Source organism: Scyliorhinus torazame, chromosome 7, assembly GCF_047496885.1.
Source record: "Scyliorhinus torazame isolate Kashiwa2021f chromosome 7, sScyTor2.1, whole genome shotgun sequence".
Taxonomy (NCBI): domain Eukaryota; kingdom Metazoa; phylum Chordata; class Chondrichthyes; order Carcharhiniformes; family Scyliorhinidae; genus Scyliorhinus; species Scyliorhinus torazame.
In genome coordinates, this window is record NC_092713.1 from 242903511 (window position 1) to 242920412 (window position 16902).

The window sequence follows — 16902 nt, forward strand, 5'->3', positions numbered from 1 at the left end:
GAATACACTTCCTCGCGGTTATTCCCCAGCAGTGTTAGAAGTGTGGCTCCTCTCATTGGTTCTGCTTTATTATGTAACTCTCTTGATAGCTCATATTTTTTTCACAGCAAGTAGAAAAAGTGCCAATCCTGCTATGTATTGCCTTTCATTTATACTGGATCTTGGTTTGAAGGTTTAAAACATTTGCCCTGTTCATTACCCAAAATTTACTTGCAGTCTTTCAGTATGTATTCACTTTTCACAGAATCACAACAGTGCAGAAGCAGACCATTCAGCCCATTGAATCTGTATCAGCTGTCTGAAAGAGCACCCCAACTCGGCCAATCACCTATCCTATCTCTGTAATCCCGCCTAGCCTAAGGGGCAATTTAGAGTGGCCAATCCACCTAACCTACACATATTTGGACTGTGGGAAGAAACCGGAGCACCCACAGGAAACCCATGCAGACACGGGAGAATGTGCAAACTCTACACAGACAGTCACCCAAGGTCAGAATCGAACCTGGGTTCCGGGCTCTGTGAGGCAGCAGTGCTAACAACCGTGCCACTGAGCCTCTCTTTTCTTAGTCCTTTTTTTAGCAGCTTTTTTGAAGATTCATACATTTCTGTGTGCCTTTCTCAGTTGTGCCTTCTCTGCAACATTCACACACACATCTGTTCACCCTGACACCATGTCTTATGTTAAAAGACAGCAGAGTTTAATCAGTGTCTTCACAGTGAGAGGCCTTTATTAGACTGATTACATTTCAAAACCCAAACACTATAAACCTCATATTTGTAAAAGAGACGCATTAGGAAGGAAATTTTGGCCTTGGAGTCAGTGCGGCATAAATTACCAAAATGACAAATAGACTCGAAGGGTTAAATTACAAGGAAAGATTACGCAAACCAAAGTGTTCCCTGACTTTCAGCTTAAGCGATGATTTCATCAGAATTTCAGGACACTAAGGGGAAGAGATATGGTAGATAGGGAGATTTATTTTCTAGTGGTACAGTACAAAACTAGAGGGATCATATAAAGATTAGGGGCGCGATTCTCCGACCCCCCCCACCGGGTCGGAGAATCGCCGGGGGATGGCGTGAATCCTGCCCCCGCCGTGTCCCGAATTCTCTGCCACCAGAGATTCGGCAGGGGCAGGAACCGCGCCGCGCCAGTCGGCGGGAATCGCGCCGGTCGGCGTGCCCACCCCCGGCGATTCTCCGGCCCGCGGTGGGCCGAAGTCCCACCGCTGTCAACCCTCGCCAGCCGGCGTGGATTAAACCACCTACCTTACCGGCGGGACAAGGGGGCGCAGGCAAGCTCCGGGGTCCTGGGGGGGGCGCGGGGCGATCTGGCCCCGGGGGGGTGCCCCCACGGTGGCATGGCCCGCGATCGGGGCCCACCGATTGGCGGGCGGGCCTGTGCCGTGGGGGCACTCTTTTTCTTCCGCCTTCGCCAAGGTCTCCACAATGGCGGAGGCGGAAGAGACCCCCTCCACTGCGCATGCGTGGGGATGCCATGAGCGTCTGCTGATGCTCCCGCGCATGCGTCGCCCAGCGAAGTCCTTTCGGCGCCGGCTGGCGTGGCGCCAAACGCCTTTGCCGCCAGCCGACGGGGTGGAAATCACTCCGGCACGGGCCTAGCCCCTCAAGGTGAGGGCTTGGCCCCTAAAGGTGCGGAGACTTCTGCACCATTTGGGCGGCCCGACGCCGGAGTGGGTCCCGCCACTCCATTACACCGGATTCCCCCGCCCCGCCGGGTAGGGGAGAATCCCGGCCAAAGAAGTAAAATATTTAGTAGTGAAATTAAGAAACACATATGCACACAATGGGTGCTAAAACTCTCTTCCTGAAACAGTATTTAAAATTAAGATTGATAGATTTTTTAATTCACCAAAGATTTTAAGGGATATAGAGAAAAAGCAGGTATGGTGATGAAAGATGTATATTTTTCTATTTTTGAGAATATGTTTTCTGTGCAGTTAAAGAAAACTCTGTTGCGCGCATGTGCAGGAGACATTGGGTTAATTAAATAGAGGTAAATAACTAGAGCAGGTTATCTGTGAAGTTAAAGAGATGAAAGCTTAAAGGTGTTATTTCTGTACATTTGTGATGAGAGGTTATGGTGTATTTGAATTACAAGTAAATAGGTTGGATCTGAAATTTGCATTGTGAGATAAGTGGGAAAATTGTTTTTTCAGCTATTGAATTTCAAAAGGGAGTTAGGAAGTGATAAGGAACATCTGAATCTTACATCAGTAAATAGGTGTTTAAGGACTACAAAATCTGACATAAAAGGGAAAAAGATATTTAAGGAAAGAGATATATAACTGAGTTGAGTGGCTGTTGTGGTGAAAGCCCTGAAGACTAGTTCCTTTGGTTGAAATTCTCCTAACCCATCCATGGCAGGTTTGGTGGCGGGTAGGCACTGAAAATCTAGCGAGAACCAAAAAGTCAGAAACCAGCCGACATAAAGTTACGTTCCAATTCTCCCAATGGCAGGTTAATGGCAGGTTGCTCTTCCCACTGGCAATTTGTGAAAACTCCATTTGTATTAATTTGCAACCCATAAATACTTATTAAAACAGCTGCCTGTCGATCTCTCATCAGGCCTTCCAATCTTACAGCATGCGAGTGGACGATCACATCTGCGCCAAACCCGACTGCTAAAGTGTGGCATACACAAGACCATCCTCAGCTGGCAAGTGACTTAGAGGTGCGTGCCACGATTTCCTCCATAGTGCTGCACTGCTTCTCATGGGCTATACACCACTCTTTCGGGGCAGACCAGTTCACGCCCTCCATGTTGAACTGGTCTTCTTGGACAGCACCATGCTGCTGGACCCATGGACCCTCCTGGGTCACTGTCTCAGTTCAGTACTGAGTATGGGGTTAGGAGCACAGGGGTCTCCTTTCCACCTGGTGCTACACACCGGTGTCTATTTGTAGTGTCTGCATGAGCCCCACTGTGCTGTGGGGCTCATGCAGCCACTACAACAAAGGTGTGAAGTTCAACCTGGGGCGGAGTGTGAGGTGAGGGATGTGGTGGTCTGATGAAGACAAGAGAGCCAATGCGGTAGGAGGGTTGAGGAGGGGGTAGGGGGTAGGGTGATGGCTCACAATGCCAGGCAGAAGGGAAGCTGATGGATGAAAAAGATGAACAATGGAATGCTGACTGAAGGAGGGAAACTGGAACCCAACAAAACTGCATTAAAAGCTCAAAAACAATGGGGTCAAAGGGATACCACTTGTTTATCGTAATGACGGATGAAGACTCCAGAAGTGGTGTGCCGAGGTCCAAATGAGGCATGGGTACCTCACAGGCAATGGACTCGGGCTGGAAGGTGGTTGAATCAAGGAACTGACTTCTTCTTGCGGCTGCTAGCCTTTTACCTCTGGGTTGCTGACATCTTGCATGGTCTGTTGAAGTCAGGTGGGCTGGAGGAAGTGAAATGACTGGCATTTAAAAAGGAGATGGTACGTTCAAACCTGTCAGCTGAGGGCAGGTGGATGAATCAGCTGGACGCACCAGGAGAGTCAGAGGGGAACTTGCTTGTGCATAATTAATTAGGTTAAGCGGGATCCCACCATTCTGGTCAGTGTGATAGATGCCATCAGGTCAACCTGCCACTGCACTTAGGCTCAAAATGGAAAAATTCCACCCTTTGTGTGGGATGCAGAGAAGCTGCAAAAGTTTGGATTTGGAGGCAGCCACTCAGTTTTAAGTCAGGAGCATCTTTGTTTTTGAGAAATGCTTGTTAATGAACCTCCTTTTAGAATTCCAAACCAGAGGGGAAGTTTCTGAGATGTTGTGAAGTGTACCTTTAATAAAGTGGCAACAGTTCTTTGATTTGGGTAATATCTACTGGATTTCTATGTTTAAAAATCTGAAGGGGGCTATTGCCAAAAATCTACTTTAATTGTGTACTTTTGACTGAGCACATTATTTGAATGGTTGTTCTGTAAGACTGTTTCAACTGTGCAACTTTTATCTTGTGTGCCAAAATTTTGTTTTTCTTTTTAATAAATCTCTTTTAAAATTCTATTGGGGTTACTGGAGTGCTACACTTTTGAGGTCAGTAGCTCTTCCTCGTTTTCACAATAAAAAAAGGTTTATGATCAGTGAAACAGACTTCACTCTGAGGTCTGGCTTGCTCAGCAATAACATCAGCGTTAGATCTCAGATCAGACATGATCACACTGAATAGTGGAACAGGACCGAAGGCTAAATATTCTACTCCTGTTCCTATGTTGTTGATTTCGAAAAAGGCTTATAAATCAGCTTAGAGTAGAGGAAAACTGAAAACCTAACAAATGGGATGTGATTAGGCTGAAGTCATTTAATAGAATAATAGAACAATAGAGATGTCCCTTGCTTCCTATGTAAAATGGACTTAATGTTTTCTCTGAAAGTTTTATTTGCCAGCCACGACCTCACTTAGCTAATTTCCTTTACAACTGGAATACAATTATGTAGATATTTGCAAATATTGGAACAGTTTAGTTTATACACTAAAATAAAACTGTTGTATTAAGTGAAAGCAAATTGCTTTATGCAGTTTAACATGATTTCCCACCAAGAACATTTCACTGTGAGCATCACCCAGTAAAACAAGCTTTTTTGGGCCAGATTTTCCAAAGCTTGATAGAACAAAGGAAGGATGGTAAGAAAATGGCCGTCAAACACCACTGACATAAGCTTTGCCTGCACCTTTTAACAGGCCAATTAAAATATTTACTGACGAATTAAAATCCTGACTTTCAGAAGTTTTGTAACTTTGTTGAAGGTCGGCAGCCCAGAGGAGTACACAGCCTTCGGAAACAGCGAGAGCAAGTCAGAAAATGACAATGAGTCAAGAAAACTTTATGAAGATTAGTGGCCTTGTAAATAATGGTGAGTTGCTAACTTAATCAAAGTAGTATTGGATGAGGAAAGTCTAGAAGAGCTACTGAAGGTAGCAGGAAGAGGTATATGGGTAGTAACCCAAGTCAAGTAAATACATAGACAGAGACGATAGTGATGTTCCACACACAATGATTGTTATAAGCTTCCATTGTAGAGGATGCACCTGGGTGTTCCCCAGAGAACAAGGTTTGAAAAAGACAGGAAGAGTTTACCAAGAAAAATACCCATGGTTTGAAAGCAGCAATTCAACTGTCTTAAATATAGGAACATTTGCAGAACCCTTTTACGGATTTCTTTTCATCTGCCCATGCCAGAGGTCTCTATTCCTACATCCTGATTGGCAGCCTAATTGGTTGACGGTCTTGATCCATCCCTTACTTAATCAAGATCTCGAAAGGGAAAACATCACTGGTTTTGCGATGAAGACAGTAGTTGGAGTAGCTGTGGGACTCAGAGGACTTGTAATGAATATTAGTGGACAGTCTAACCAAGAAATATAGACAGAGAAGTCAAGGAATGGAAGGGAAGTATCAGAGACGGACAGTGGGAAAGTAAGAGAGGGAGGAAATTGGAATGCAAAGTTGATGAATTTAAGCCTTTTAGAAATATACAAAACTAAGAATGCATTTGTAATGATGGAGAAGATGTCCTGATTTTTAATTATTCCAAAATTGTAATTATAGTAAGACTAATCTTTATTATTGTCACAAGTAGGTTTACATTAGCACTACAATGAAGTTACTGTGAAAATCCGCTAGTCACCACACTCCGGCACCTGTACGGGTACACAGAGGGAGAATTCAGAATGTCCCATTCACCTAACAAGCACGTCTTTCGGGATTTGTGAAAGGAAACCGGAGCACCAGGAGGAAACGGGGAGAATGTGCAGACTCTGCACAGACAGTGACCCAAGCCAGTAATCGAACCTGGGACCCTGGTGCTGTAAAGCAACACTGCTAACCACTGTGCTACCGTGCCACCCGTAGAGATGTATGTATGAAGAATATATATACAACTTTGAAATAAATAGTAAATGGAAGTTTTCCCCTGATGTGTTTGTAATTTGTTCTTCAGCAGGAATACATACCCACAGTCAGAAATAATGCGGGTAAAATTCAACTTCATTGAGACACGAAATAGGCAGCAGTGGCTAGCCACACATTCTTGTATTATTTCACTCTCTACTGACCCCAGTAGAAAGAAAAATAAAATGGGTGTGCGCCAGGTGATGGTTTTGTTAGTTAATGTTTTGTAAAGTTCACATCTAGTTGATGTTAATCAATTCTCTAGTGAAGTCATTAGACTTGTTTTAATTTATTTTTGAACTATAACAAGAGTATTGGAAATTATGAGGTAAAAAAAAATTACCTGCTGGCCTCGCAAGCATCTTTTTCAGATAATCCTTTCTGCCTCTTTTAACATGGCCCCTTGAGCCCAATAGAGTGTCTAGGGTCAGAATGGGTCCTCTACTTAAAAGAGCATGTTCGCGTCAGCAAGGGTGAATCTTGGATGAAGTGGTGGTGAGGTTCTGCATTGTATCAGTCACTCTTGTAAAAGGATCAGTCTAATAAAATTGGAACCATGCAATTTTAGGCCATGAACCCAGTAGTCCCCACTGTGCGGTCTGCAATAATCCTGGGTGCTATTCTTGAAGTGTAGATAGCTGGGTGAAAAAGAGGAAGGATCATGGGAATTCTCATAAGGGAATAGTCTTGAGGGAAGAACTCAGGACACTTCAAATCTCTTTACAACAACGTAAGTTCTTACTCAGTGATGTCACTGCCGTAATACGGGAGACAAAGTGATCAATTTTCGCAGAGCAAGGTCCAACAAACAGCAACATGAAAATCATTAGGCAATCAGTTTTAGTGATGTTGGCTAAGGGATAAATATTGGCCAGATTACCAAAGACAATTCTCCTACCCTTCTTTAGAATAGTGCCAGGAGATCATTTGTGTCCAATTAATAGGACCATCTTAGCCCCAGGTTAACATTTCACCTGAAAAACTGCATCTCTAGCTGTGCATCAATTCTTCAGTATTTAGCTGGATTGTCAACTAATGGTCAAGCTGAAGTACTTGAGGTACACAGTGTTCGAAGACCGAGATTTCAAATCCAACACCAAGCCCAAGGTTGACAGAGTGGCCGTGGTCCCCACCCTCTTGTATGTATCAGAAACATGGACAATGTACAGCAGACACCTCAAATCCTGGAGAGATATCACCAACATTGCCTCTGCAAAATCCTGCAAGTACACTGGCAGGATAGGCATACCAACGTGAGCGTCCTCTCCAAATATCGCCAGTATCGAGGCACTGGTCACGCTCAACAAGCTGCGATGGGTGGACCACATTGCCCGCATGCTGGACACAAGACTCCTGAAAGAAGTGCTCCATTCCAAGCTCCACAATAGCAAGTGATTACTAGGAGGGCAGAGGAAATGCTACAAGGAGACTTTGAAAGCCTCCCTAAATAAATGCAACATCCTCATCGACACGTGGGAATCGCTTGCCTCAGAACATACAAACTGGAGAAGAAGTATCTATGAAGGTGCCAGTCACCTTGAGCATCGTAGGGTAGAGCGCACAGCAGCCAAGCATAAACAGCGGAAGGAGAGCACAGAATCCAGAGCACCCCACCTCATCAAACACCACCTGCCAAACCTGTGGGCGAATCTGTGGATCCAGGATTGGACTATTCAGCCACCGCAGAACCCATCTCCCTGGAGTGGATGCAAGTCATTCTTGCTTCTGAGGGACTGCCCAAGAGGCTGGAGTGGTATTTGAATTCATAACTCCTTGATCCAGAGGCAAAGGTTAGGTTAACATTTATTGGTCGGGATTCTCCGTCCGATGCGGCGTGCCACCGCTGGCTGCGGGATTCTCCATCCCACCAGTCGGCCAATGGGGTTTCCCACTGTGGGCAGTCCCACGCTGTCGGGCGAATCCCTGGGCGTGGGTGTGCTGCCGGCGTAACGGAGAATCTCGACAGCGGAGAATCCAGCCCATTATATCGATTACCCTCCCTACAATTGCTGCTCAGTGTGAAATACTACCGAAGATGCTTCATTGCTAGGCTAAAGCTACATTGGAAAATGCAAATTAGCATTCAAAGGGGACCTTGTGCGCGCAGTTCTATTTTCTGGAAGGTAGTAAATCAGTGGAAAATACACAATGGATGAAAAATAAATGTTATATCCAACTCTTGCAAAAAATAGTTGTCCATTTTCTTATAGAATATATAAATGCCAATGAATAATTTTTACTGACCCTCTTACACGAAGTAAAAATATATTGTTATCATTATTATTAATGGTTCTGCCATTTCAAAAGTCATTGCTGATCAATTCTCCATCAGTTTTCCTACTCTATCACCATATTCCTTGATTCTCTTCGTGCTCAATTGTTGATCAATTTCAGTCTTCAATATCTGCACGTTTTGAGCAGAAAATACCAAAGATTGACAACCCTCTGGACGATTACATTTTTCCTCTTCTAAGTTTTTGTTCTTCTAGTGATAATCCTCCATCTGTTTCTGGCTATAGATTTGGAGACCCAATGACTGAAATTTTCCATCCGTTCCCGCTGGCAGGATCTTTCGGTCCCCTGCTGAGGGCTCCCTGTTAGCAGAGAGTGCGAACAACAGGAAAACCTGTTGATAGTGAGGAGGGCGGAGGATCCTGCCGCTGGAAAATTGCGGGCCACCTCCGCTGCCGCAAAATATGCCACAGTCTGGAGGAGAGGAAAAACCTGTCCTGTGTTTCTTTTAGGCACAATCATTCACTGTTACCACTTTGAAACCATTGGCTTCACATTCTTTTTACAGTGAGGTGCCAAGAACTGCATGGTGAACTCCAAGTTCCGTCTGGTGAATGGTTTACAGAAATTTAACATCACTCTCTTTCTTCCATATTCAATAGCTCATGTGAAAAATCTCGAATCCTTCTATCTGTATCTCCCTTAAAATGGGAAAGGCAGTTATTATTTATTCCCCAACCAGTATTAGTGTTGGTATATTTATTTAAAGTTACTGATTTGCAGGGAGGGCTACGTATGCAGCTATCCAGAATAATCTACATCATGGTAACCACAGGATAAAACAAAGGATGAAATTTAAATAAAACAAATTTGTTACCTCGTCCATTTCTCCAGTACTTTTTTTAACAAGTTTTTCTGGGGAATCCTGTAAATCTTTATGGGATGTCTTTTGTTATATATTTGCTTTGGTAAGTTTCAGCAAAAACAACTTGGATGCAGACAAAGAAAATAGCTTAGTTTTCTATTTAATTCAACCAATTAGGTAAACACAAGTTTCTTCAAGATGTCTTGTCATGGAGACTCAATCTTCCTTGAATGATAAAACCTGATGATTCATCCAGTAGAAATTTCCACAAGCATTATTGGTGCCAATATTTTTGGCTTTTTTATGAGGTCAACTTGAATCAAATGTTTAACTGACAACCCCTTTCTTAATGATTGTTCATGTCGCTTATTTGCTTCGAATTAAAACAATATATAGTGGCTTTTGGTAGATTCATTCTGAAAGCCAATTGAAATTGAGAAATCAATTGAGTCTCCCCATTATGAATTTAAGCAACCTGGTATTCTAACTGCTGCATATTCATTTCCATGATTACTCCAAGATAAAAAAACATAGGGTGGGATTTTCCAGCCCTTCCCACCAGAGGGATCTTCCCGTCCCACCAAAGGTGATCCCCCCCCAGGACAGGTTCCCCAGCAGTGCGACCGGTGAGCAATACAAATTACAAATGCCCATTGACTTCAGCGGACTGGAAGATCCAGCTGGCTGCCAATTTTGAGCTCCCTCACACACCATGAGTGGGGTGGGGGGGGTTGGAAAATCCTGACGATGTTGTGTGTTCCACAACATAAGTTGAGTAGCACCACAGCTACTTTAAATAATTAAAACTATAATGTTTTCATTTCAATTGCAATTTAAATCAAACTACATTATAATGTTAATGATGAAGAATATAATTATATTTTAGACACCAAGGTGCACAGAAGGATATTCAAAACTATTGCGTTTGAAACATAAATGGCATACCTGTGTGAAAAAATATCCCTGTACGGACTGCCATCTTGAAGAGCAATACCATACCCTCGATCGACTTTAGAATTCCTTGCTGTGACAAGGGTGCAGTCAGGTTCATTCTCTACAATATATTCCAATGCTGCAACATCCCAGATGAATGCATAGTTTCCAGACTTTACCTTAAAATATGAAAGTGTGTTACTGCATGGTTTATTCAGCCACTAACTCTACATTTAGTTTTCAAAAACATATGCAACACAGAAGAACTCACTATATTAATCAATATCTTTTTAATCACATGTAAATACATTTTTAAAAAATGGTTCTGGTATTCTTAAGTCCTTGCTTAAAATTTATCGTTCATCATTAATTTTGAATTTAGGCCAATGAAAACGTGCATGAGCTGATACAATGGGAATGTCATGTACATATTTTGCAAAGACTAATTACACTAGTGCAGCAGGAGTGCGATGATTTTTATTTATTCATTCACTGGATATGGGGATCACTGGCAATGCCAGCATTTATTGCCCATCCGTAATGGTGGTGTCCGCCTTCTTGAACTGTTGCAATCCATGTTGGGTAGGTACAACTAAGTGCTGTTAGGAAGGGAGTTCCAGGACTTATCACTCAGTGACAGTGAAGGAACGCCGATATATTTCCAAGTCAGAATGGTGAGGGACTTGGTGGGGAATTCACAGGTGGTGGTATTCCTTTGCATTTGCTACCCTTGTTCTTCTAGGTGGTGGAGGTTTGGAAGGTAATGTAATTTCATTTCCTTACATACTCTCCAAATCCTTTGAATGTGCTGTTGTCTCTTAAATCGATCCAACCTTTCCCACAACTCCATGTTTGAATCTCTCCAATCAGGGTTCTGCCCATGCCACAGTATTGATACCGCTCTTATCAAAGTCACAAATACCAACCTACTACTTCAAAGGTAAACCATCCGACTTTATCCTTCTCTACTTGTTGAATTCCTTTGTCACTGTTGATCATGCCATCATCTTCCAAAGCTTTCTCACCGTCATGTAGCTGGCTGGGACTGCATTCGTCTGGTTCCTTCTTATCTATCTAATCATACCCAGAGGATCATCTGCAATGAATTCTCATCCTTATCCGAACGAGTTACCTATAACATCCTTGGCCGGCTTCTGTTTATCATCTCCTCCCCGCAGTGACATCATTTGAAAACAAGTCAGTTTCCACATGTATATCGGAAAGGCTGAGTTCTAGCTCACCACCATTGCCCCCAACTCCTCATACTACCAGAGGTTTCAACCAGGCTCGTCGCAACCTTCGAGTCATATTTGAATCTGTGAAATATTTTCAACCACATTTCTACGGCATCACTAAGGCTGTCTATTACAACCTTTGTAATATGACCTGACTCAGCCCCTACCTCAGTTGATCTACTGCTGAGACCCTCATCCATCCCTTTGTTATTTCTAGACTTGACCATTCTAATGCATTGCCGGCTGGTCTTCCATGTTTTACTCTTCATAAATTTGCATTTACCGATCGCCCTCTTCTTGCTGATCCTCATTGGCACTTGGTTCAGCAATGACTTGATTTTAACATTCTTGTTAATGTTTTCAAATCACTACATGGCCTCACTACTCCTTAGGCTCAATGTTCCCCTCTGAGGTGGGAAGTGGGCCATTTCCCAACAACACAATCCTACCTTCTGAGTGTCCGCCCACTGGATTGTCACTCCACAGAGTTGGGGGCAGTGTGGAATTCAGTCCAGGGCCTTCCAAAGCAGGGCAGAGGCAAAAACAGAGCTGAGCAGGCGAAAAGACTCACTTCCATTCATTGAGTCAGCAGACCAATTTGGTAGATGAGAATGAGGCCCCTCACCCACATCCCCCAGGTCGCCCATATCCCCCATTCCCCCTCACCTCCATGCCCACTCACCCAATATCTGCTCTGTACAGAACATTTTAACTGCATTAAAATATAGTTAACTTATCATACAGCATTACATGATGACATGTGAAGTGAACTTACCTATCAAAAGTTCCAGAAACCAGAGTAGGAATCCATCATGGTTCACAACACCTTTGAGCTGGCATGAATCATGTCACCTTCAGAAGCTGGGCCAACTCAAAAATTGTGGAGGGTCTAAAATGCCCACTCCTGCAATGGAGCCAGAAAGATCAGGGGTGGAATTCTCCAACAATGGGGCTATGTCCCCATGCCAGTGTCAAAACACGGGCGTTTTACTCTGGACTTTCCTTTCTCGCAGATCTGGCTGTGGATATGGGGACCTGCACTTCCGGTCGGGAGTCCGCGCATGCGCAGGGTGGCGGCCGCTCCGTGCGACATGGCGGACTCGCACGGCGGACCCTGATCCAAGAAGTAGGTCCCCATGAGATCGCACGCGCCCGTGGATTGGTGCCGCCCGATCGCTTACCTGGCCGTCCATAAGGACCCCCCAGTGAAGGATCCTCCCCACCAGGGTGGCCGCGGACTTGCCTTTCCCGACAGGCAAATCGTGGTTAGAACCATGCGTCAGGAACTCGGCCAGTTTTCCTCGGAGAATCACGGGGGGGTGGGGGGGCCTCTGTCAATGGCCCTCTACCCGCGCAACGTAGACCGCGCACGATGATTTTCCGGGGTCCGGAGAATCGCGGGAGCAGCGTCGGACCAGGTTTTGGCGTAAACGCCCATTCTCCGCCCCTGCGCCAGTCACGATTTCTCTCAGCGAATCCAGCCCCAGGATAGCTGTGTGCGGCGCTGTGACCCTGCCCCCTTCCCCGCCATTACAAATTGCGAGTGATGAGAATGGGAGTCAGACTTGCACATGTGGGATTTGCCTGTCTCTTCTGCCCACCCAATGCAGGTTTGTTCCTTGTCAGGACAGGCATACCGGGCCCCTTATCTCTTTAGCCTCAGAAACCTTTGATATCTCTGTGCTGACCTAATTCTAACTTTTTGAGCATTTGTGATTTTAACTACTTCACCATTGGCCACAATGCCTGCAGCTGCCTGGGTCCTCCAAACCTGAATATCTGCCATTTTGATTTGTCCAAGAATGAACATTTTGATTAGATAATTTTTGTGGACGGCATGAATGTTCAGGAGTAATTTATTTTTGCTAATAATGACACTTAAGCTGCTTACTAACTCCAGACTGATTAATGTCGGCTTTGATACAAGTGACAAGAAATCAGACTCTAACTCACTGCCTTATTAAAGCAAAGGCAATATTGCTACTTCTGACAGCTCTGTAGATATAAATAGCAGTCTTATTTTCACTAATGAAGAGCTTTTCATCTGCTTTCCAAAACCCAGCAGGAGCTCAAGCAATTACAAGTAGTTTTATAATAATGATTCCACGAGATTTTGAATGCCATTGATTACATGCATTAACACCAAATAGAACAATGGTAAATGCTGTTAGAAATCCATCCTGAATATGACACTGAACAAGTTGAAGGAGCACAGGCTAAGGACGACACACCTGCCAGGCTCTATGCTTCTCTAATAATGTACTGCTTTATAGGAAAATCTAGACCCTATCACTTTACATAAATGAAGTAGATATGTATGTGGCTGATTTACTTTGCCATATTTTATGGAAATGATCTTTGAGCCAAAATAATAGTTTTGATTATTGAACAAATCAAAAATACTTTATATGGTACAACAGTGAGTTTTGCATTATTTGATTTGACCGAGATTATCACAAATGACACTGAATAATGATGTAGTGTTCTTATCCCTCATCATATACAACAGCGATAGACCCCCCCCTCCCCCACCCTCTGCCACAGGTTTTCTGGTGGGCAGGGGTGCATTCAACCCAAAATCATGTTGACAACGACAGGACCAGAAGACCCCTCTCTAGCCTAATGGCGGGCCATCTCCCGCTGCCAAGAGATATATGGTGGGTCGCTTGGTAAATCCCACCCACATTCTGGACCAAAATTCCAAACCCAATTAATCTAATTGGGATTCATTTGTTCATAATATTTAACTGTTAAGCTAAACTTATCTGATCATGAAATAAAATTCTCCTATCATCCCAAAAAGCATTGGAAACCAATTATCCAGTCAGCATTTCGTGGCCCAGATAATTTTTATTTCAGTCTTCTACTTTGAAAGTATCATCCATTCTCATGGATAATTTCACAATCACTGATTGCTTGCCATTTGCAATATTAAATCTATGATTAATAGATTTTTCCAGCTCCTTCAATATGCAGTCAACTAGCTTGGCTCCAGATAAACTCGCAATTAGATTGACATCTTATCTGATGCAAGTAATAATAATTGTCCACGGTCTAACTTGCTTCCTAGATTGATCAAGGAAATAAGCAGTGCTGAAGACACTGGCTAACTCTGTGGTTGCATACAGCTGCTTATACACTGACAGAAAGGATGATCCATTTGTTTAGCTAAACCTCATCAGCAAACAGCATTAATTTTATGATGCTAGATTCCACATGGTCCTGAACACCATTAAAAACGTGCAAGATTGGTGCCTCAAAGCCAAAACAACAGTGCGCTCTCACAATAGATGGTAGCATATATGTAGTACCTGATATGGTCTTGTCACATGGACTAGGAAACAAAGTCTCTTATCACTAGAAAAGTTGGTGAATTAATTGCCCTCACCTCTCCGTTTGTTATATCACAGAGAATGAAAAATCACCAATATGAACCAATTATTTCAATATAATTCTGTCTCTGCCAGTATACTTCACTGTTTGCACCTTTTGAATTACAAAGAACGAATAACAATATAGCACAGGAATAGGCCCTTCGGCTCTCCAAGCCTGTACCCGCATGATACTACCCTTGGCCAAAACGCTCAGCACTTCCTAGTGCCGTATCCCTCTATACCCATCCTATCCATGTATTGGTCGAGATGTCCTTTGAACGGTAATGTATCTGCTTCCATAACCTACCCTGGCAGCGCGTTCCAGGCACTCACCACCCTCTGTGTAAAAAACCTGCCTCGCACATCTCCTCTAAACTTTGCCCCATGGACCTTCAACCTATGGCCCCTTGTGACTGACCCTTCCACCCTGGGAAAGAGTGCCTGTCTATCCACTCTATCCATGCTTCTCTTTAGAGGAAGATTTGAGTATTATCCATAATAGACAGAGCAGCAGAGCTGGTTATTTGTAAAAATCCGCCTAATTACGTTCAGACACTACAGTTCAGACACTACAGTTAAGGTTAGTTGAACTCTACAGTAGAGAGGCAAAATGTGTGTGTTTTGCAGTGAAGAACTAGTCAGAGTCTGAGGCAAATGTTATAATATTCAGAAGGAATATGAAAGAGGCCATCTAAGCAGCAGAAAATAGCTCAGGTTGACCAGTGAAACAATATATTTCAGTTCAGTTGCTCCAGGCGACCTGCATAGAATACTGTAAGTTTATTGGAAAAAGTGCATATTCTTAAGGTTAACCTACATCAGACTACACTCACGAAGATTCAATTCCTGCTAAAGAGTCATATATATTGTTGGTGTGCTGAATTTAATTTAGCCTGGAGTAAATTGAGACCTCATGTTTCTATTAATCCAAGTTAATCTCCAGGAAGTTGAGGAACACAAAATCCAATAAAACCTATTATGACTGACTGTCACTGTTCTCAATTTCTCCAAGGATATTCTTCCTGGCTAAAATTCTGGTCTTGCTAATTTAGCTACACTGTTTCCCATTTTGAGTCTGTTCATCGGCATAGATCCAGATGCACAGCTTTACATTCATGGGATCCCACATTGGTGGATTTTCATGGGCATTTGGTGAGCCAGGTCCTCATTATTCTTCTCTTGAGATAGATGAGGAGGATCATTAGAATTAGGAATGGATAGTAACAGTTCTCTGCCGGAAAATACTTTTAGTCCATTCAGTCACCTACTCATAATGTTCCCTTGATGCATTTCTAATTACACTGTATCCCATTTGCTTCTTCTAAAACCAGTAATATCACCCATTCTATTACCATGTTGACAGTCTGTTCCAACTGCGCTTTCAATTAAAAAAATTCCCCTGCATTTCTATTTTCAACTGGTGTTCCTAATTGTAGGTATGATACATCTTTGCTTAAATTCTATACACAGCAGGAACGCTTACTTGGATGAACAAGTAATTTGTTGTGAAATGTACAATACATACTTGCGATGTGATATCATCTCTGCCTATTACAACATGTGTCAGCCAGTTAATTCAACATCAATCAACCATATAATACAGATACTGTTAACTCCCTATCAGCTAGGGGTCTATCACTAAACTAATTCCAGATAAATATTTGTTTGTTGTACAATTTGCGCATGTAGGGACAAAGGTTGATCATTTTTATTTGATCCAAAGACAATTGGAAGGTAATGGAATTTTAGAGTTTACACCTGTTTGATGTGTTAGACCAACCTCTGACTCTTGCACTCCCTCCCAGAGTTTTTATTTTGAAAATGCTTTTATTAAAGTTTCAGCATTTTATACAATATTGTAAAAAACACAAACAATAGCCCTTAACCAAATACAAGGATAGACAGGATGGAACAGGAGATGGAGTTGCTTTATTGGTTAGACATCAGGGGCGAGATTCTCCAACCCCCCGCTGGTTGGCGGGCCCACCCCCGCGATTCTCCGGCTCGAATGGGCCGAAGTCCCGCTGCTAAAATGCCTGTCCCGCCGACGTAGATTAAACCACCTACCTTACCGGTGGGACAAGGCGGCGTGGCTCCGGGGTCCTGGGGGGGGGCGCGGGGCGATCTGGCCCTCGATCGGGGCCCACCGATCCGTGGGCGGGCCTGTGCCGTGGGGGCACTCTTTCCCTTCCGCCTCCGCCACGGCCTCCACCATGGCGGAGGCGGAAGAGACTCCCTCCACTGCGCATGCGCGGGAATGCCGTCAGCGGCCGCTGACGCTCCCGCGCATGCGCCGCCCGGAGATGTCATTTCCGCGCCAGCTGGCGGGGCACCAAAGACCTTTTCCGCCAGC

General features: G+C 43.8%; 1 protein-coding gene across 1 annotated transcript in view; it reads right to left on the reverse strand.

Moving 5' to 3' along the window:
• Positions 1–16902, reverse strand: part of LOC140426923 (glutamate receptor ionotropic, delta-2-like) — a 758287-nt gene that overhangs the window by 68821 nt on the left and 672564 nt on the right. The window contains exon 15 of the mRNA XM_072512211.1: positions 9953–10119. Within this exon, the coding sequence (XP_072368312.1) occupies positions 9953–10119 (167 nt within the window). The remainder of the gene's footprint in view (positions 1–9952; positions 10120–16902) is intronic.